The sequence below is a fragment of the Lampetra fluviatilis genome, chromosome 5 (genome assembly GCF_964198595.1).
Source record: "Lampetra fluviatilis chromosome 5, kcLamFluv1.1, whole genome shotgun sequence".
Lineage (NCBI taxonomy): Eukaryota > Metazoa > Chordata > Hyperoartia > Petromyzontiformes > Petromyzontidae > Lampetra > Lampetra fluviatilis.
Genome location: NC_136279.1, coordinates 16971715 through 16994389, shown reverse-complemented (window position 1 = coordinate 16994389; position 22675 = coordinate 16971715). Strand labels below are relative to the sequence as shown.

The following is a 22675-nucleotide window of genomic DNA, read 5'->3' as shown; positions in this document are numbered from 1 at the left end:
TGGGGAGAGAGATACAGGAGCGCTGGAGTGACTCCCCCGGGAGCAGTAGGAGGATGATTTATCGTCGTGCCTCGCGTGTACACACACACGGATACACGAAGACGGGCACACTCGCTCGGACATAGATAAATATACACATTAGAGACACTTAATACAGCCACATACACTCAGGCACATTTATAAATATACACATGTTTAATACAGATTGTGAGACACTAATACAGCCACATACCCTCATAAACATTTATAATTATACACATGTTTAATACAGACTCTGATACACTAATACAGCCATATACACTCATAACCATTTATAAATATACACATGTTTAATACAGATTCTGATACAACAACAACAACCGCCATTCGCCACTAAGTGGCGGTGACGTCACCACGACGCCTGTGCCAGGCCATGTGCACCTTGAGGCCACGTGAAGTGTCGAACGCCCGCTGGCAGGAGGTCACGGGGCAGACCCAGCAGGTGCCACGGGTCGACTGACTGAGACGACTGTGCCCCCCCCCCTACTGTGCCATATACACGCAGACACACACACACACAGAGAAATATACACACATGTACACCGACTTAGGAACACCAACACTCACCCCACACAGCCATGCACGCTCCAGACACAGACAGAAACGTAGAGAGACTCGCATAGACAAACACGAGCACAGAGACAAACACACAGACGTGCGTTCCGACGCATACGGACACATGCATATATCTCCCATTCACAGGCTCTTAGGAAAAGTGTTGTTAGCGAGTACCTATTAAAGCCAGAAACACATCATATAATGCTTTAAGAAACTAAGAACCCCCTGTATAACATTTACAGGCGAGTGCATTTTTACAGGCTATTGGGGGTAAATTATATTAACGAGCACCTCTGAAAGGCACGCACGCCATAACCCCATTACAGAGTTAAAGAACCCCGTATAACGCCTTTGCAGGCTGTTTGAGCCACCATGCATGTGCTGTTAGCGAACCTCATCCACGATTCTTTTCCTGGATATGGCAGCGATAGGTTTGTGAGATGTCTGCTGAAGCCCGATGGCAAGGGTGTCAGGAGAGAGAGAGTTTGTGTCGTTTTGCCATTCCTACTCCTTTCAAGGAGCACACACTCGCAGTGGTTCAACTACGTGGTGCATAGTTGAAGGTTGCGTGGCCACAATCACACTCCTGTGGCTTGTCTTGGATGTATATCTATGAGTCTCTGTGGGTCTCTATGTATGTCTGCGTGCCTCAATGGGTTAACTACAATGGTCCATCGTTTGGGTTGCGTCGCCATAAATCGCCCTGCTGTGCGCACATTTACATCACCACCGTCTCCCCCTCCCGTCTCCCCCCCCTCCCGTCTCCCCCCCCCCGTCTTCCCCCCCTCCCGTCTCCCCCCCCTCCCCCCACATCTCCCCCCACATCTCCCCCCCTCCACATTTCCCCCCCCTTACACTTCTCCCTCCCCCTCCACATCCTCCCCCTCCATACCCCCCCTCCAAATCATCCCCCCCTCCACTTCCTCCCCCCCCTCCACTTTCCCCCCCCTCCAATCTTCCCCCCCCCCCCTCCAATCTTCCCCCCCCCCTCCAATCTTCTCCCCCCCCACACTCCCCCCACACCCCCCCACATCCCCCCTCCCGCATCCCCCCTCCCACATCCCCCCTCATCCCCCCTCCCTCATCCCCCCTCCCGTCTCCCCCCCCCCGTCTTCCCCCCCCCCGTCTTCCCCCCCTTCCGTCTCCCCCCCCTCCCCCCACATCTCCCCCCACATCTCCCCCCCTCCACATTTCCCCCCCCTTGCACTTCTCCCTCCCCCTCCACATCCTCCCCCTCCACACCCCCCCTCCAAATCATCCCCCCCTCCACATCCTCCCCCCCCTCCACTTTTCCCCCCCCTCCAATCTTCCCCCCCCCTCCAATCTTCCCCCCTCCAATCTTCTCCCCCCCCGCACTCCCCCCACACCCCCCACATCCCCCCTCCCGCATCCCCCCTCCCGCATTCCCCCTCCCACATCCCCCCTCATCCCCCCTCCCACATCCCCTAACACACTACCCCCCACATCCCCCCTACCCCCCACATCCCCCCCACCATCCCCACCCCACATCCCCCCCACATCCCCCCCACCATCCCCACCCCACATCCCCCCCACCCCACATCTCCCCTCCCCCCAACGCGTCTTCGTCCGCCGCCACTCGCTCTGAGCACCGGGGGGCGCTATCGGAGCGGTGGAGCCACGCGCGGCACCCCCCCTCCCCCCTCCGGGCCCTCCTCGCGCAATTAACTGAACCCCGCCGCTGCGCAATTAAGGGACCCCGTGACCAATTAAAGGGGCCCAAACTTGCGCCATTACGACGCCCCCCCCGCCCCGCCCTCCCGCGGCGCTGCACCAGTTAAACCCCTGCGTGCGCAATTAAGCGACCCCCATCAAGGGTAATTAGCTGACCCCTCCAGTGCCGCATGCCTCGCGTCGCGTAATTAACTAAACTCCACTGCGACCAATTAAGAGCCCCACCTTGAGCAATTAACGCAGTTCCTGGTGTGCCTCACCTGCTCCCAAGGCGACCCTCCCAGTCCCCGTGCTCCCTCAGCTCCCCCTACTCCCTCTGCCCCCCCCCTATTCCCTCTGCCCCCCCCCTATTCCCTCTGCTCCCCCTACTCCCTCTGCCCCCCCCTACTCCCTCTGCCCCCCCCTATTCCCTCTGCTCCCCCTACTCCCTCTGCCCCCCCCCCCCCACTCCTTCTGCTCCCTCTAATTCCTCAGCTCCCCCTACTCTGCCCCCCCCCCTACTCCCTCTGCCCCCCCCCCTACTCCCTCTGCCCCCCCTATTCCCTCTGCCCCCCCTATTCCCTCTGCCCCCCCCCCCTATTCCCTCTGCCCCCCCTACTCCCTCTGCCCCCCCCATTCCCTCTGCCCCTCTACTCCCTCTGCCCCCCTATTCCCTCTGCTCCCTCTAATTCCTCTGCTCCCCAAGTTACCCCTGCTCCCCCCACTCTCTCTGATTGCCCTACTCCCTCTGCCCCCCCCCTACTCCCTCTGCCCCCCCCCCCTACTCCCTCTGCCCCCCCCCCTACTCCCACTGCTCCCTCTAATTCCTCTGCTCCCCAAGTTACCCCTGCTCCCCCCACTCCCTCTGATTGCCCTGCTCCCTCTGCTCCCCCTGTGGCCTCTGATTCCCCTTTTCCTTCGATTCCCCTCCTGCCCCTTCTCCCTCTGCTCCCCCTAATGCCCCCCTGTCCCATCTACCCCCCCCTCCCCACTCCTCTTGCTCCTGCTGCATTCCCTGATGTCCACGTTCCTCCCACTGCCCTTCTCGCTGTGTCCCTCCTCCTGCTCCCTCTGGGCTCCCAGATCTCCATGTCCCTCCTGCTGCCCTTCTCGCTGTGTCCCTCCTCCTGCTCCCTCTGGGCTCCCAGATCTCCATGTCCCTCCCACTGCCCTTCTCCCTGTGTCCCTCCTCCTGCTCTCTCTGGGCTCCCAGATCTCCATGTCCCTCCTGCTGCCCTTCTCGCTGTGTCCCTCCTCCTGCTCCCTCTGGGCTCCCAGATCTCCATGTCCCTCCTGCTGCCCTTCTCCCTGTGTCCCTCCTCCTGCTCCCTCTGGGCCCCCAGATCTCCATGTCCCTCCTGCTGCCCTTCTCCCTGTGTCCCTCCTCCTGCTCCCTCTGGGCTCCCAGATCTCCATGTCCCTCCTGCTGCCCTTCTCCCTGTGTTCCTCCTCCTGCTCCCTCTGGGCCCCCAGATCTCCATGTCCCTCCTGCTGCCCTTCTCCCTGTGTCCCTCCTCCTCCCTCTGGGCTCCCAGATCTCCATGTCCCTCCTGCTGCCCTTCTCGCTGTGTTCCTCCTCCTGCTCCCTCTGGGCTTCCAGATCTCCATGTCCCTCCTGCTGCCCTTCTCCCTGTGTCCCTCCTCCTGCTCCCTCTGGGCCCCCAGATCTCCATGTCCCTCCTGCTGCCCTTCTCCCTGTGTCCCTCCTCCTGCTCCCTCTGGGCTCCCAGATCTCCATGTCCCTCCTGCTGCCCTTCTCCCTGTGTTCCTCCTCCTGCTCCCTCTGGGCTCCCAGATCTCCATGTCCCTCCTGCTGCCCTTCTCGCTGTGTTCCTCCTCCTCCCTCTGGGCTCCCCAATCCTGCTCCCCTCCCCTTGTTCCTCCTACACTCCCTGCCCCCCTCCCCCCCGTTCCTATTCCCAGTATTCCTTTGCTCACCCTGTTCCCCCACTGACCCCCCCCCCCCCGTTTCTCCTGCTCCCCCCCCCCTCCAGTATCAGGGATGAAGGGGATGACTCGGTTCCAACCCGCAGCTGCAAGCGACGCTTGCAACTCTCACCAGCGATAGTCGAGACCAGGCTCTTGTGGGTCTGAATGGGGGTCCTGCCTAGGCGGACGGGCTCCACCACAGTGGGAGAAGGGCCAAGCGCATCTTCCACGAGACAAGCAGATTAACTCCATAGCAGGTCCTTGTGTCAAGGACATGGGCTCTCATTTGCTGTTCTGCCACTTAAAGAGTCTGAGCAGATGTTCTTGCCTGGACCCAGCGTGCACTCAAGATGTTGCGCGGATGTGCCAACGTGGGAACAGCATGCTGGTAATTACAAGCCCATGGGCTGCACGGAAATCTAGCAGCCCCTCCTACTGCTGCCGTTGGGCTTATCTGGCCCCATGCATTGCGTCCGCTTCTGCGCAAGCGCTGTGTGGAAGCTGCCTGGCCTGTCACTCCACACAAAGCTCTGCGTCTTATCAGCCACAGTTAGACCCTCTCTTTATGCTTGTGAAACATGTACCCCTTTACAAGAACACCTGAGCTTGCTTGAACCATTCATGCTGGCCTGCCTACGATCCATTGTGGGCTTTCCAAGGCTGGATTGTGTGACGAGCTCACGGCTCCTTGAAATATCGGCGCACAGTCCCATTAGTGAAGCTCCTCTGGCAGGCGAGGCTGCGATGGCTGGGTCATGTAGCCCGCATGCCCAGCCACCGCATGCCCAAATCAGCTTCTGTTTGGTCGGATAGAGGGGGCTGAACGGGTGCACCACAGGCGAGAGAAGAGATGGGCTGATGTGGTTTGGGTGAATTTAGTGATCAACAAAATAATCCAGCAGTAGAACTGCTGGATTATGTTTTCCGCCTGAGGACGACTGCTTGTGTTGCGATCGAAACGTCGTGATCTATTATTATTTTTTCTACCCACGTGACTTTACCGAAAGCACCAAAGAGTATGGATTCCTGCAGTCACGAAAGCTTCAAATCGAGAATGTCACAGTGGTTAGGCCACTGTGCTAGAAATCTGAGACCAGAGTTCGATTCCCGACTACGGCTGACATTGGGTTCATTGGCTGGCTGGCACACCTGTAATTCAGCACTGTGGAGGGGTGAGGGTTGGCAGATCGCACAGGTGTGAAACTCCCTTCAAGGTGCCATACTCCGGCTCACCAGGAGAGAGGCAGTACAGCAAGTGCACTAATCGCCACTAATCGCCATCTGCTTTCATCTGTATGGTTCTGTACCCTTCGCACTTGAAGGTTTTCTCCGGGTGCTCCGGCTTCGTTAGACGTTCATGAACACCCGTCATTTATTCGCCGAAAACGTCTTAAATAAAAGCCCCAATGCAGGACCCTCCTGAAAAAAAGAGTCCTCGAATTCAGTTTGCCTCGCCTGGATAAATAAGTAATGAATAAGTAAATAACCAACGGCAATGGGGAGACGATTTTGTTGTTGTGTAAGCATTTTCATTATTCACATTACCGACATTCCAACAATATACACACTGTTTGGCATCGCGGGTCGTGCGCGTCCTTATTTACAGAGCTCATTGTTATTTACCGAGCTTATTTGTGATGATGATGATGGTCATGGCTATTATCTGGCACTCACTGGCTTCTAGGCATTGTTGTTGGCCACGTGACCACCACCACCGACTCCCGTGCAGTGTCCATTAACGTATGCGCGTTTGTCCGCGCACCGAAGTTTACGTGTATAATAATATCAGCAATTATAATTGAGTCTGCTTCCCCCCACCCCCCACATTGCCCCGCACACCTCACTCACCACACGCTCCCCCCCCCCACCACCACACCACCTCCATCCACACACACAGAGAGCCCTTTTGCCGGCCCAACGCGTCGAGTTAATGGGCGATGCGACTCGTTATCGGAGCGTGCGCACGCGGGGAAATAAAGGGGCCTCGCTCTAATTACACAGCGCCTGCCTCCCCCCCCCCCACCACCACCACCTACCATCTCCTCCGCTCTCCGCTCTCCCCTCTCTTCGCTACCCGGCCTCCCACGCTCTCCGCGGGTAGCTTAACGTCACCCCCCCCCCCCCCGTTGAAGACCTGTTATTTGCTGTCAGTGCGAGTGTGTGATTTAGTGCGGGGAGGAGAGGGGAGTGGCGCCACGTGAGTGTTTTTACTCTCCCCCGAGAGGGGCGGGGATCGTGTGTTTAACGGCACGCGTGGGAGTGTTTGTTTTTTACATCCCATGGGGGAGTAATTTTGTTATTCTACCTTGGCGGAGTGCGTTTTGTTGCTGCCTCAATGCTAAGGGAGTGTTGTGATTCTTACGGTGGGAGAGTGTTTCTTTCTCAATGGGAGAGTGAGTGTTTTACTATGGTAGAGTGTTACTCTCTGGGAGAGCGAGTGTTTTACTATGGTAGAGTGCCACTCTCTGGGAGAGCGAGTGTTTTACGATGGGAGAGTGTTCTCTCTCGGGGAGCGTGAGTGTTTTACCATGGGAGAGTGCTACTCTCTGGGAGAGTGTTTTACGATGGTAGAGTGTTTCTCTCTGAAAGTGAATGTTTTACTATGGGAGAGTATTTCTTTCTCAACGGGAGAGTGAATTTGTCTACGGTGGAGTGACTGTTTTACTTTAGGAGAGTGTATAGAACTGCTTTTTGTATTTCGTTTGTTGGCCTTGCCCCGCACCTCCAATTAGCACGGTTGGTCACGTACGGCGCGAAGGAAGTTCAACAAGACATACGTATGTTTCTGTTTGGGAGAGTGAGTGTTTTTATTTCGAAGAGCGTTATTATCTCTTTCTGGGACAGCGTTTTACTGTGTATGTTCCTGGACGTCTTTTATGGGAGAAGAGAGTGGTGTTTGCCTAGGAAAGTGAGTGTATGTTCATTGTATCTCGAAGAGGATATTAAAGAGAGAGATAATATTACCGTCTCCCTGTTAGAGAGTTTACTTACAATACTCCATACAAACGAGCGATTCTTTCCCTCTCCCTGGGCGAGGGAGAGTGTGTATTATTCTCTCTCGTGTAGAAAGTGAGAGAGAGTGCAATACTTGAATTGCACTTTTCCTGGTAGAGAGTGACTGTGTCTTACTCATTACTCTCACCCTGGTAGAGGGTGCCAGTGTGTGCATTACTAGTAGTGGGGAGCGATAGTGTAGTGGTTAGCGCGCTGCGCTATGAACCCGGCGACATAGGTTCGATTCCCGCTCACGGCCAACACCAGTGACGATTATCTGAACCGTCCCCGGGCCTCCCCTAGGTCGACTCAGCCTCAAATGAGTACCTGGTGCGGTGTGTAAACATCGCCACTGGGGAGACAAAGGCGGTCGGGCGTGGTGCTGGCCACCCACCCCCTCGTGTACCGTTCCGGCCTTCATAGGTGCTCGCTAACAGCACTTGCCCCTACAGTCTGTTAAGGCTACACGGGGGATCTTTGATTACTAGTATTACTATCGCCCTGACGATGCGTGCATTACTCGTATTATAGCAATGCCTGGTAGAGAGTGAGAGCGTATGAATTACTTGCATTACTCCCTCCCTGGTAGAGAGTAAGAGTGTGGATTACTCCTATTATCCTCTCCCTGGTAGAGAGTAAGTGTGTGCATTACTCGTATTATAGCAATGCCTGGTAGAGAGTAGGAGTGTGGATTACTCCTATTACCTACCCTCTCCCTGGTAGAGAGTAAGAGTGTGGATTACTCCTATTACCTACCCTCTCCCTGGTAGAGAGTAAGAGTGTGGATTACTCCTATTACCTACCCTCTCCCTGGTGTAGAGTAAGTGTGTGGATTACTCCTATTACCTACCCTCTCCCTGGTAGAGAGTAAGAGTGTGGATTACTCCTATTACCTACCCTCTCCCTGGTGGAGAGTAAGAGTGTGGATTACTCCTATTACCTACCCTCTCCCTGGTAGAGAGTAAGAGTGTGGATTACTCCTATTACCTACCCTCTCCCTGGTAGAGAGTAAGAGTGTGGATTACTCCTATTACCTACCCTCTCCCTGGTGGAGAGTAAGAGTGTGGATTACTCCTATTACCTACCCTCTCCCTGGTAGAGAGTAAGAGTGTGGATTACTCCTATTACCTACCCTCTCCCTGGTGGAGAGTAAGAGTGTGGATTACTCCTATTACCTACCCTCTCCCTGGTAGAGAGTAGGAGTGTGGATTACTCCTATTACCTACCCTCTCCCTGGTAGAGAGTAGGAGTGTGGATTACTCCTATTACCTACCCTCTCCCTGGTAGAGAGTAAGAGTGTGGATTACTCCTATTACCTACCCTCTCCCTGGTGGAGAGTAAGAGTGTGGATTACTCCTATTACCTACCCTCTCCCTGGTAGAGAGTAAGAGTGTGGATTACTCCTATTACCTACCCTCTCCCTGGTAGAGAGTAGGAGTGTGGATTACTCCTATTACCTACCCTCTCCCTGGTGGAGAGTAAGAGTGTGGATTACTCCTATTACCTACCCTCTCCCTGGTAGAGAGTAAGAGTGTGGATTACTCCTATTACCTACCCTCTCCCTGGTAGAGAGTAAGAGTGTGGATTACTCCTATTACCTACCCTCTCCCTGGTAGAGAGTAGGAGTGTGGATTACTCCTATTACCTACCCTCTCCCTGGTGGAGAGTAAGAGTGTGGATTACTCCTATTACCTACCCTCTCCCTGGTGGAGAGTAAGTGTGTGCATTACTCGGTATATCTCCCTCCCTGGCAGAGAGTGATAGTTTAGAACCAGAATGTTTATCTATACTGCAGGAATCCGATGAGCTATGAAGCTCTTCTTTACAAATGCCCAATAGGGGGAAGGTCGGAAAGTTACAACAACAACCAATACGAAAACACGCTACGAGTGTAAAGTATAGGAACGGTAATCACAAAACAATAACAAAAATAACTAAACTTTTTATTTTACCAGGGAAAGGCCGCTGAGCTATAACATTCTTCATAAGCGACCTGGCCACAAATGGTAGCTGAACGAAGTGGCCTATCACGTGGAAAATTCATAGCAGCCAAATAATCTCAACGCGTGTTTCTGAACATTGTATCCGTTACTCGTATTACTCTCTCTCCCCTCTCTCTGTGTCTGGCAGAGTGTGACGCTTCTCTCCCCCCCCCTCGCCCCGCTCGAGCCAGGAGCTGCCGTGTCGGTGCGTCAGAGTGGATCGTTCTCCCGTCGGAGCGGATCGACGAGCCACGGAGCCATGAGGGTGCGCCTCGTCCCCGCGCTGCAGGACAACTTCATGTACCTCCTGGTGGACGAGCGCACGCAGCGGGCTGCCGCCGTCGACCCCGTCGAGCCCGACAAGGTCAGGGGTCAGGGGTCAAATTTGGGGGCGGTCGTGATTTTGGGTCGTGATTTTTGAGGGGTCAAATCCACGCTGCAACTGCCGGTGATCGCGGTAGTGGTTGATGCAATTCAGGGAGCCGCGTGGCAAGATGTGAATTGCCTCGTCTGGTATGCAGGAGGTCGTGGGTTCGACCTTGACACCTGTATATTTGGAGTTTGCGTGTCTATCTCCCCGCGGTCGCGTGGATTGTTCTCCGGGTTTTCCGCTTTTTCCCTCCACGTTTAGAATCAACGTGAGTATGTGGCTGCTATAAATGTCCACGTGATACGAGCCACTTCGTTGAGCTTTCATTTGTGGCAAATTTGTGGTCGCTTCTGAGAAAGAGCTGTACAGCTCAGTGGGCCATACCTGGTGAAGAAGACATAGTTTAGAATTTAAAATTATTATTTCATTTCAAACTCCTTGAGGAAAAAGTTTGCAATTTAAAAGCAGTCACTTTAACGCTATCAATCTGGACGAGTATGGAAAGTAATATATACCCTTCAGATATAATCTTTGATTTAAATACAATCTCGTGTATGAACAGGAGGGAGTTCCTTTTTCTTTGATCTGGTGGGGAGATTTCATTTCGTGGGCTCATTGAGGTTCTTCGTGGAGTCAGAGAGGTACCTTGCGGCTGAGATCAATATGAAGGTGAGAATTAAAAAGTAGCATTGAGACGAGTCAAGGCCCTGACTGAGGCATATTTAACCCATGAATGAGTACCTGGTGCGGTGGAGAAACATCAGCACTGGGGGCGGCAATGGTGGCTGGCTATGGTGTTGCCCACCCCTTCGTGTGCCATGCCAGCCTCCACAGGTGTTCGCTACGGGCACTTTCCCCCTCCAGTTGTAAGGCTATACGGGGAATCTTTGTCTTGGTAATGATACATGCATACAGTGCGTGCGTGTGCGTGTGTGGTAGCGCGCTGCGCTGTGCTGTGCTACGAACCCGGCGACCCGAGTTCGGTTCCCACTCATGACCAACACCAGTGACGATTATCTAACCGGTCCTGGGCCTCCTCCCCTAGGTCGACTCAGCCTCAAATGAGTTGCTCACAATGCAGGTAAACCGCCACTATTACGGAGACACATGCGGCTGGGCTGGCCACCCACCCCCTCGTGTGCCATGTTGGACTTCATAGGTGCTCGCTAACAGCACTTGCCCCAACAGTTCGTCGAGGCTATACGGGGAATTGTTGTCGTTTGTGCGTGTGCAGATTATTGCGGCTGCTCGGGAGGAGGGTGTGGAGCTCACTACTGTGCTCACCACTCATCATCACTGGTGATACCACACACCGCTCGTCACACTCGCCACACATGGCACACACGCAGAGTGCTGGGTGGAGAGTATGTGTCGGGTGGTTGTGTTGTTTACATCGAATACACTGCACACACACACACACATACTCTGCAATACACACACACCCTGCACACAAGTTTCAAGTTCATTTATTAGGTATAGCCCTGTGAGCCATTCGGCTCTTGAATCGGGTGCAACCGCAACAAACAAAAACAAAAACATGAACAAAAAACATCTTAAAGTGAATATGTGACTAAGTGCAAACAGAAAATCCAAGAAAAGACAGCACAAAGACACACACATAGTGATTCTCACACACACACATACACAGTGACACAACAAAGCCTTTAGCAGACTGCAAGTACTGTTAGCGAGCACCCATTAAGGCCGGCACGCGACACAAAGGGATGGGTGGACAGCACCACGCCCGGCCACCTTTGTTTTCCCAGTGGCGATGTTTACACATCGCACCAGCTACTCATTTGAGGCTGAGTCGACCTCGGGGAGGCCCAGGACCGGTTCGAATAACTGTCACCAGTGTTGGCCTTGAACTAGGAATCGAACGCGGCTTGCCGGGTTGTGTCGCGCAGCGCGCTGGCCGTTGCACTACCACTCGGCACGCACGCACGCGGTAACACAAACGCGCTGCACGTGCGCGCGCGCACACCTCTGCTAGCATGCGCGTCACGCAAAGCTGCACAAGGGCACGAGTCGCAGCCGTGCGCGCAGCTCCGCTAATGCTGTTTGCTCTCAATGCCCATCACCATTAACACGACGCTTAGACACAATCAGCAGCACGCAACACAATTACTATGCGCCGTGTGCGCGGCGCTCCACTCGCCAATTACAATGTCGATGATTTGTAACGGGCTGCGGGGGTCCTTGCAGGGGGTGAGTGAGCGAGGGGGACAAGGAGGAGGAGGTGAGGAAGGGAGGGAACGTGGGGTTAATGGGTTTTAGCGTTAAGGGGGGGTGAGCGTCGGGTGACGAGGTGTGGTGGAAGGTGAGGGTGCGGTGAGTGTGTGTGCTGGAAGTGTGTGGCGAGCGTAGTGGCGCTAGTGGGGCGAGTGTGTGCCGCTGAGGGTGCTGTGAGTGAGTGAGGAGTGTGGGGCAATGTGCGGGTAGTGTGGTGAGTGAGAGGTGAGTGCGTGGTGAGTAACCTGTGTGCGTGCGCGCGTGCGTGTGCCTGTGTGTGTGCCTGTGTGCGTGTGTGTGTGTGCGTGCGTGTGTGTGTGTGCCTGTGCGTGCATGTGTGCCTGTGTGTGTGTGTGCGTGCGTGCGTGCGTGTGTGTGCGTGCGTGTGTGGTGTGAAGGGACCACGCTGGCGGTAATGAGAAGCTGGTTGCCATGGAGCCGGGGCTGACCGTAGTCGGGGGAGACCAGCGAATCGGAGCGCTCACCTCGCACGTCAAGCACGGGGATGAGCTGCAGGTGGGGGTCACACCCCGCTGCATGCCATACTTCACCCCCTGTAGCACCCCCCCCCCCCCCCACGGCCCCCGCTGTGTGAGCGTGGGAGCCGTGGTGCAGCGGCTTTCAAAGGTGCTCGCCAACAGCGCTTGCCCCCGAAACAGTCTGTTGAAGGCTATGTCGGGGATCTTTGTGTTTGTGTGCGTGTGTTGCGGTGTGGAGGGGAGCAGTAGTTGCAGCGGTTAGCGCGCCGCGCTACGAACCCGGCGACCCGAGTTCGATTCCCGCTCACGGACATCACCGGTGAAGATGATCTGAACCGGTCTTGGGCCTCCCCTAGATCGACTCGGCCTCAAATGAGTGTCTGATGCGATGTGTGAACATCGCCGCTAGGGAGACAGAGGTGGCCGGGGCGTGGCGCTGGCCGCCCGCCCCCTTCGTGTGCAGTGCCGGCCTTCGTAGGTGCTGCACGCTAACCCCTCTTGCCCCAACAGTCTGTTGAGGCTATTCGGGGGATCCTTGTCTTTGTGTGTTTACGGTGCAGATTGGCTCGCTGAACGTGCGGTGTCTGTTCACCCCATGCCACACGTCCGGCCACATCTGCTACTTCGTGACCCAGGAGGGGAGCACGGAGCCCCCCGCTCTCTTCACCGGTGAGCTACCCCCCCCCCCGCCGCCCTCCGCCCCCATTACCCTCTTCACCAGTGAAGGCCCAGGACCCCCCCCCCCCCCGCCCCCTGCCTCCCGCAAGGTATTATAGCGACACATCGATTCGTCTCTCGCAATCGATTCGTCCACAGACTACATCGTGTGTCTGGAGCTGCAACTGTCTATTATCTCCAAGCAGTCAACTCGTCCGTCAATTTTCACCAGGCATTCGTTTCGGGCCACCCCAGCACGCCAGCCACATCCACGGTACCTCTCGATTAATCCGCCTGATTGATCGTCTGCAGAGGACGCTGTTATGTACAGCAGCGGTCGCCCACTGGCATCTTCCGTTGCCGCACGCTGCTCTTGAATGCACCGCACGCGGCTCTGTCGAAGGGGCATAACGTAGAAACGCACCATCGCTGTAGCAAAGCATAATGAATGTCTGCCGTGCTGTGCCGATAACTGTCAATGTATATATACACTTTATATATATACTTTATATATATACTTTATATATACACTTTATATATATATATACTTTATATATATACTTTATATATATACTTGATATATATATACTTTATATAGAAACACTTTGCTCTTTGCAGAACTCGTGGGTACTTACTAATAGGGTTTTCCCTTTTTTTTCTGGCAACAAAACTGACACCTTTTGCAAGGAATCATGTTTACATTAACCACAATACTTGCAGTCAAATGCAAACAAAAAACAATACTCTGATAATTTATGCATTGTCTTTGAAACTGATTGGTCCGCACCAGAGACAGCTTTCTTTAGAGCCTAGTCTCATATGGTGTTCGACCAGATGACGCCAAAAGGCGCACAGTTCAAGACAACGCACTACCAGAGTAATGAGAGCTCGGGGTGAGCATCTACATCATGGGACCTCCTTTGCCAGCACCAAAATATACTAATAGGGTTTCCCCTTTTTTTCTGGCAACAAAACTGACACCTTTTGCAAGGAATCATGTTTACGTTAACCACAATACTTGCAGTCAAATGTGGGTACTTTTTGGTTTTGGGTCTGTCAAAGGTTGGCCACCCCGAATGTAGAGTAATCGTAATCTAATATTGCAATTACTATGTTAATCGATTCAGCACTTCAATGAGGCCTTTGTCCAGCATTGGATAGATCGTGATGATCATGATGAAGATGATGTTGACGTTTCAAATGACAGTCCAGTATTACGTTCGGGCGAATGGGGCGAGCGGAACTCTAAATAACGGGACAGAAAAGTGCGGAACGGTGCCGAAAGCGACAACAACATCCGTCCCTGGAGAGACTCGCCAGCCCCAGTGAAGATTGTCTGAACCGGTAGGAAGGTGGAATTGTCCACCACGGGGCTTTCAGGGCTGTGGAATGGGAGACGCGCACCGGCACTGCCTCAGCGCTCATTTGAACGGGACATCCCTTGGACTTTTGTCGACTTCTCCAACCGGATCACGACCACGAATCCGTCGTCACTCATCGGATTGTCACTGCCGCCGCCGCTCCTCCGTTGTGAAATGTCGTCTCGTGTGTTGTCTGTCACTCCCACGCTCGTTTTATCTCCAATATGACCACCACCCCCCACCCCCCACGCCCCCCCCCCCTCCTCCTCCCATTACTCATGTCTAACATCAACGTCAAACATGACGCGTGCACATAGCACGCGTCGTTTGTTTAATGAACCGTTACTTTCATGCGAAAATTGCCTCTCTCCGTTTTTGTGTTCAACTCCCGAGCTTCGGGGGGGGGGGGGGTGTTCTCCCCGCATCTTATTTAATACCGTGGGCGCGCCCTTTTTTCGTTCTCAATCAATAATTGCCCTGTCCGTCACGGGGAACTTCATCACTTGCCCGGCTTCCCTGTGCCTCGGCAAATAGCGATGACATTGCGCCGGTCCGACTTAAGTTTTACAAAGCGCTGCAAGCGACCGCCGCTCACACCCCGGTCAACTCGGCCGCTGAGAGCGTGCGTGCGCGCGTGCTCTCGTGTGTGTCTGCGCGCGTGCGCTGAGCAACTACAAACTCGCCGTCTGCTCAGGCGCTCTTGATGAGGCTCTTCCTCATTTAAATGTAAATCCACCGAGGGCGGTTTTCTGAGCCGCGTGTGTTGTGTGCTATAGGGTGGCGTTGAGGTTTGGGTTCAGAACGTCGGGGAGTGTTGGTGTATTTTTCGGAGGGCCGTTTACGCGGCGTTCTTTCAACGGGCAGGCGGAGAGAACCGGCCGAAATTTGAGCCCTCTGGCCCCACTTCCGTATTTTTCCAGATGACGGCGATGATGGTTCCTGCCGGGGCCTGCATCTCGATTAGCACGGTTGGCTACGTACGGTGCGAAAGACGTTCAACAGACCATACGTACATACGTAGATCACCGCTGATGATTCACTCTGAAAGAGAGTCGCTGCTGCTGCTGCTGCTGCTCCTGAGCATTTTGCAAATGCAATTGTCTTGGACGGTGGTGTGAATCTAGCAGATGTAGGGCTGCACGCGCACGTCACATACCGCTGGGTTCCTGAGCACCGCGCTAAGAGCCTCAACCTCCCAACTCCAGTTCCCGTCCCGTGGATGACGTCGTTGGCGAGGGATACACCAACCGGGCCTAGCTCCCTACCCCCCCTCCCCCCGTCGCCAATGCACCGCGATTCGCCGTTGCCTGCTGAAGTAAAGTGTGGTTGACCCCCCCCCTCCCCCTCGCCCCCACACGGCTGGGGGGTGGGGGGGGTCACTCCCCCCTCCCCCCCGCCCCCCACACGGCTGGGGGGCGGGGGGGGGGGTCACCCTCCGGCGAGGTGGCGGTGCTGCCTCACTCCTCCGCTCTTTGGATTCTAAACTGCTCAACTCAAAAACTAGTTTCTATTTCAGCAGGTAAGGACCCGCTGAACTATTTAGCTCTTTTTCTAATCCAAGACGCGAGCTGGGCATCGCCAATGATAGCTCGACCAAGTGGCTTACCGCGTGGAAGTTTCGAGCGCTCGTCGAAATTACTCCGAACGCGTGACGTTGATTCTCAATGTGGAGGGAGAAAACCGGATGACCCGGAGAAAACCCACGTGACCACCGGGAGAGAGACGCAAACTCCAAAAATACAGGCGTCAGGGTCAGGATCGACTTGTATACCAAGCGATGGCGCTAACATCTCGCCGTCCTGCGGGCAGCCTCGCAACGGCAGCAGCAGCAGCAGCACACTTGTGCTGCTTCCCCGTGATCCCCGCTCCTCGCTCGTTGTCTTCAAGTCAAATCCCCCTCCTCCACTCGCCTGTTCCGTGAGCAGCCCCCCCCCCCCCCCCCCGGCTCAATGTCGTAGTCGAGGGCCTCCCCACTTTTTCACTCGCGTGCACGTACCAGGCTAGGTGGACATCTGTCTCTCTGTCTCTGTGTCTCCCTGTTTCCACATCCACCTGTTTCCCCATCGCCCTGTGTCCACATCCACCTGTTGTCTCCCTGTCTCCACATCCACCTGTCGTCTCTCTGTGTCTCCCCGTCTCCGCTATCTCCTCGCCTCCGCCCCATCTCCTTATCTCGCTGCCCGCGTGTTGTGCGAGCGCGCCACTCTTCCGCGGGTTAATCTCGGCTGACGATCAAGTGGGGGAGCCCGCTGAGACTCTGAGCTCTCCCGCCCTCTTCGAGGGAAGACCTGGCTCACAAAGGCCTTATAGTGCACGTACGATAGAAAGGTCATAAACAGGAGCAACGCACGATGGAGTGAATATATGAGAACCTGCCAGGGTGTGCGTGTGCGCGCGGGCGTCTTTGTACGTATTGTTTGGGGAGTGGCGGCACGATGGTTTGGCGGCGCACTGCGTAACGAACCCCGGCAAACCGGGTTTGATTCCCGCTCGCGGCCATCACCAGTGACTGTTGTCTGAACCGGTCCTGGGCCTCCTCCCCTAGGTCGACTCGGCCTCAAATGGGTACCTGGTGCAGTGTGTAAATATCGCCACTAAGGAGACAAAGGCGGCCGGGCGTGACGCTGGCCAACCACCCCCCTCGTGTGCCGTGCCGACCTTCGTAGGGTGCTCGTTAACAGCACTTGCCCCAACAGTCTGTTCAGGCTACACGGGGGATCTGTGTCTCTGTACAGGTGTGCGCGTCTGTGCGGCCCACGGCCTTCATCGGTGCTCGCTAACAGCGCTTGTCCCCAACAGTTTTTTCAAGGCAATACGGTGGGGGGGGGGGGGGGTGTGGGGGGATGTCTTTGTCTCTTAATTTGTCCCCCCCCCCCCGCCCCCCCGCGGCAGGAGACACGCTGTTCGTGGGGGGCTGCGGCCGCTTCTTCGAGGGGACCCCTCGGGAGATGTTCACGGCGCTCGTCGAGGTGTTGGGGGCCCTGCCCCCCGAGTCGGTGCGTCCCCCTCTCATCTCTCCGCGTCTCTACGCTCCGGCCCTCGGGGGGGGGGGGGGGGCGGGGGGGGCTCCGACGAGAAAAACAAAAAAAATCTTTACAATTGGGCCCTCCGTCTTCCGAGTGAACGCATTTGGCAATCTCTCACGAGTCAAGTAGTCTGCTTAAATTAACTCTGCCTCGCTGGTTTTCTCTGCTATCGACTGGGGCGCGCGTGCGCGTGCGTGCGTACGTGGGTGTGTGCGTGTGCGCCTGTGTCTGTGTGGGGAGTGGTCGTGTAGCGGTTCGCGCGCTGCGCCGTGAACCTGGCGAGTTCGATTCCCGCTCACGGCCATTATCGATTATCTGTACCGGTCATGGGTCTCCCCTAAGTCGACTCGGCCTCAAATGAGTACCTGGTGCGGTGTGTAAACATCGCCACTGGGGAGACAAAGGCGGCCAGCCGTGGTGTTTGCCACGCACCCCCTCGTGTGCCGTGCCGGCCTTCATAGGTGCTCGCTAACAGCACTTGCCCCTACAGTCTGTTAAGGCTACACGGGGGGGGCCCTTTGTCTTTGTGTGTTTTACCACAGCGAGTGTACTGCGGGCACGAGTACACGGTGAACAACCTGAAGTTTGCGCGTCACGTGGAGCCCGGCAACTCGGCAGTGCTGGAGAAGCTGGCTTGGGCAACGGTGCGTCTCCTCTCGCCCCCCTCCTTCACCCAGCACCCCCCCCCCGCCAGCCCCCCACCCCCCAGCCCGCCCACCCAATAGCCCCCTGCCAAGTGAGGCACGGGAGAGGAGTGTGGTAGCGCAAGGGTGATAACCTGTGTATTGGAGAGTGTATGTGTGTGTGTGTACGTCTGTGTGTGTGTACGTGTGTGTGTGTGTACGTTTACTTCGTAGTTTAGTGGTGGTTAATTGAAGGTGGAGGGGTTACCAGCCCCTCGCACCCGTCCAGAGCCCCCTGCTGAGGCTGCGGTGCCTCAAATATTGGAAGAGGTCACCCCCTGTGAGTGGCTGGCTGAGGTACCGGCTGTTGAGGAGGTACTGAGGGCGATCCGGAGTCTGAGACCAGGGAAGGCACCGGGCAGAGATGATCTCCCAGGCGAAATGCTGAGGGAGGGTGGCGTTTGTGCACAGACTGCCCTATATGACATCATAACAACAGTCTGGACCACTGGACGGGTTCCGCAGGACTGGAAGGATGCCCTGGTGGTCCCCCTCTTTAAGAAGGGGGACCGTACCGACTGTAACAACTACAGGGGCATCTCACTCCTCAGTGTGCCGGGTAAGGTCCTGGCAAGGATTATTCAACATCGCCTTGCTAGGCATGCTGAGGAGAGGCTTGCGGAGCCCCAATGTGGTTTCAGGAAAGGGCGGTCCTGCACAGATGCCATATTTTCTGTCCGTCTGCTTCAGCAGAGGTGTAGGGAATTCCAAAAAGACCTACATCTCTGCTTTATTGACCTGGTCAAGGCCTATGATACCATCAGTAGGACTGGGCTCTGGGTTGTTCTTCGTGCTTTCGGAGTCCCTGACCCTCTGCTCACGATCATTAAGGACCTTCATGATGGTGAGCGGGCCCGGGTAAAACTACGTGGCCGGGAGTCGGAGCCTTTCCCTGTACACCTTGGGGTGCGACAGGGATGTCCTCTGGCTCCCACATTATTTAACATCTATTTCGACTGCGTAGTTCGTGAAGCCTTCAATAGCTGTACCGGGGGAATTTCCATTTGGTACAGATATAATGGGAGGCTGATCGACGCCCGGGTGCGATCAAGGGATGGCTCCCTATTGGTCAACCACGTTATGTATGCCGATGATTTGGTAATAGCTGCTCATTCAGAAGAGGAGTTGGAGACGCTGCTGCTGAGACTGGAGCGTGCCACTAAGAGGTGGGGCCTTACCATCAGCCCCACCAAAACTAAGCACCTGCCTGGGTATTTTGTACCATCGGACACTCCACCCCCACAACTCCCAATTGGTGATGGGGCAGTTGTGGAGAGAGTGGAGAGTTTCCCATACCTGGGCAGTGTGCTTATGACCGGCTCCAGTTTATCAGCAGAGGTCTCACTCCGAATCAGTCGAGCGGCAATATCTTTTCATCGGTTGCGTAACGCTGTGTGGAAGCTACCTGGTCTGTCGCTCCGCACGAAGCTTCAGGTCTTCTCGGCCACGGTCATTCCCTCCCTTCTCTACGCTTGCGAAACGTGGACCCCCCTAGTGGAGCATCTTCGCCGGTTGGAAACATTTAGGCTGGCCTGCCTACGATCCATCCTGGGTTTAACCAGGCTGGATTGTGTGAGGAGCTCACAAGTCCTTGAAAGATCTGGGCAAAGTCCCATCAGTGAGCTCCTCCGGCAGGCAAGGCTGCGTTGGCTGGGTCATGTAGCCCGCATGCCCAGCCACCGCATGCCTAAACAGCTTTTGTTCGGCCGGATCGAGGGGGCTAAACGGGCGCGGCACGGGCTAGAGAAGAGATGGAGTGATGTGGTACAGGAGGACGTGGAGCTGAGTGGACTTGCCGATGACTGGTACCAGCGGTGTCAAGATCGGCCTCTGTGGAGGAGGCTCGTGAAGGACGCTACTGGGCAGTTGGAGGCAGTCGCCCTCCAACAACAACGGAGGGCGGAGGAGCGACGCTCACAACAACGAGCGGAGCGACGGGTGGCTAAAGCACAGCAAGTTGGTACAGTAGGGGGCACAGGTGGTGCATCAGCCAGTCATCTCGGTCATCTCGGTCAGTCGACCCGTGGCACCTGGGTCTGCCCCGTGACCTCCTGCCAGCGGGCGTTCGACACTTCAAGTGGCCTCAAGGTGCACATGGCCTGGCACAAGCGTCGTGGTGACGTCACCGCCACTTAGTGGCGAATGGCGGTTGTTGTTGTTGTGTGTACGTGTGTGTGCGTACGTGTGTGTGTACGTCTGTGTATGTGTGTGTACGTCTGTGTACGTGTGTGTGTGTATGTGTGTACGTGTGTGTTTGTGTGGGGAGCGGTAGTGCCGCGGTTAGCGTGCTGCGCGACGAGCCCAACCACCCAAGTTCGATCCCGCTCACGGCCAACACCAGCTTTCATCGGTGCTGCTCGCTAACAGCACTTGCCACAACAGTCTGTTAAGGCTATCCAGGGCTTTTCCGGTTTTTTGTGGGTGTGTTTGTGGCGGAGGCTCGTGAAGGACGCTGCTACTGAGCAGTTGAAGGCAGTCGCCCTCCCAATAACAACAGAGGGCCGGTGAGTTGACCACATCTTAGTTGACGTGTGAGTTGACCGTTGTGTGTTGACCGTGGCTGCAGGAGCGTCAAGCGAGGGGTGAGCCCACTGTGCCCTCCTGCATCGGCGATGAGTTCACCTTTAACCCCTTCATGCGCGTGAGGTAAGAGCCGAGTTCCCATTGTGGTGCACGTGGTGGTCATAGATCTCACGCAGACAGACACGAGCGTTCCTCATAACTGGAAACTCATGATCCTCATAACTGGAAACTTGTGATCCTCGCTGTGTGGAACAGGGAGCCGACGGTGCAGCAGCACGCAGGGAAGAGTGACCCCATCGCCACCATGGGCGCTATCCGACAGGAGAAGGATTCCTTCCGGCCCCCAGCCAACTAGCAGCGGCTCCACCTCGACCCGGCTCCACCTCGACCCGGCTCCACCTTGACCCGGCTCCAACTTCACCCGGCTCCACCTCGACCCGGCTCCACCTTGACCCGGCTCCACCTTCACCCGGCTCCACCTCGACCCGGCTCCACCTTGACCCGGCTCCACCTCGACCCGGCTCCACCTTTACCCGGCTCCACCTTGACCCGACTCCACCTTGACCCGACTCCACCTCGACCCGGCTCCACCTTCACCCGGCTCCACCTTCACTCGGCTCCACCTTGACCCGGCTCCACCTCGACCCGGCTCCACCTTCACCCAGCTCCACCTCCACTCGGCTCCACCTTCACCCGGCTCCACCTCGACCCGGCTCCACCTTCACCCGGCTCCACCTTGACCCGGCTCCACCTTGACCCGGCTCCACCTCGACCCAGCTCCACCTTCACCCGGCTCCACCTTCACCCGGCTCCACCTTGATCCGGCTCCACCTTCACCCGGCTCCACCTTCACCCGGCTCCACCTTCACCCAGCTCCACCTTGACCCGGCTCCATCTTGACCCGGCTCCACCTCGACCCGGCTCCACCTTGACCCGGCTCCACCTTGACCCGGCTCCACCTTCACCCGGCTCCATCTTGACTCGGTTCCACCTTCACCCGGCTCCACCTTGACCCGGCTCCACCTCGACCCGGCTCCACCTTGACCCGGCTCCACCTTGACCCGGCTCCACCTTGACCCGGCTCCACCCAGCTCGGCCGCTGACGATCGTACGACCACACAAGTCTGCTGCAGGAGCCGTCCTTACTCTCCACATGCACTCCGTGTGTGTGCGTGTGTGTGTGCGTGTGTGCGTGTGTGTGTGCGTGTGTGTGCGTGTGTGTGCGTGTGTGTGCGTGTGTGTGTGCGTGTGTGCGTGAAGGGGAGGGGTAGTGTAGCGTTTGGCACGCTGCGCTACGAACCCGGCGACCCGAGTTCAATTCCCACTCACGGGCCAACACCGGTGACGATTATCTGAACCGGTCATGGGGCCCTCCCCTAGGTCGACTCGGCCTCAAATGAGCACCTGGTGCGGCGTGTAAAAACGTCGCCACTGGGGAGACAAAGGCGTCCGGGCGTGGTGCTGGCCACCCACCTCCTCGTGTGCCCTCCCTGCCTTAATATTTTCTCGCTAACAGCACTTGCCCCGACAGTCTGTTAAATCTATATGGGGGATCTTTGTCTTTGTGTGCACGTGCGTGTGCGCGGTCTTGACCCTCATCACCCTCGTCTCCCGGCGCCAGTCCCAGCCCGCCACGGCTCGACGAGGCCCTCTGCTTGTTTCACGCCGGCGCTCCGGATTCTCCGGTGCTGCGTTTGTTTGTGATGAGAGGTGCGCGTGCGTGTGTCTGGTTGATGAGGTGTGTGTGTGGTCGATGAGGTGTGTTTGATGAAGTGCGTGTGTGTGTGTCTGGTTGATGAGGAGCGTGTGGTTGGTGGGGAGCGTGTGCGGATTGAAAGCATACGCCGTGAGGATGAGGCGTGTGTAATTGATGAGTTCTGTGTAATTGATGAGTTCTGTGTAATTGATGAGTTCTGTGCGATTGAAGGCGGACGGGTTGTGCGGTTAAAGTGAGGGGGTGTGTTGTTGACGAGGTGTGTGTGTGGTCGATGAGGTGTGTTTGATTAAGTGTGTGCGGTTGACGGGCGAGGCATGCGGTTGACCGCGACATCCACGCGGCTACGCGAGGCCTCATCACCGGTCCTGGTTTGGTTTTTTTCCTCTTCCACGTTTTAATTCTCGTGCTGTCCCGCTGCCAAACCACGAGGAATAAATCTGCAGATTCATCGCTG

At 56.1% G+C, this 22675-nt stretch overlaps 1 protein-coding gene across 4 annotated transcripts in view; it reads left to right on the top strand.

Moving 5' to 3' along the window:
• HAGH (hydroxyacylglutathione hydrolase) overlaps positions 1-22675 on the top strand; it is a 32024-nt gene extending 9349 nt beyond the window's left edge. For all 4 annotated transcript variants that reach the window (XM_078857017.1, XM_078857019.1, XM_078857018.1 and 1 more), the window contains exons 2-9: positions 9365-9537; positions 10778-10842; positions 12174-12291; positions 12815-12923; positions 17165-17268; positions 17841-17942; positions 20548-20627; positions 20760-22675. In XM_078857017.1, coding sequence (XP_078713143.1) covers positions 9433-9537; positions 10778-10842; positions 12174-12291; positions 12815-12923; positions 17165-17268; positions 17841-17942; positions 20548-20627; positions 20760-20859 — 783 coding nt within the window. In that variant the 5' untranslated portion in view covers positions 9365-9432 and the 3' untranslated portion in view covers positions 20860-22675. The remainder of the gene's footprint in view (positions 1-9364; positions 9538-10777; positions 10843-12173; positions 12292-12814; positions 12924-17164; positions 17269-17840; positions 17943-20547; positions 20628-20759) is intronic.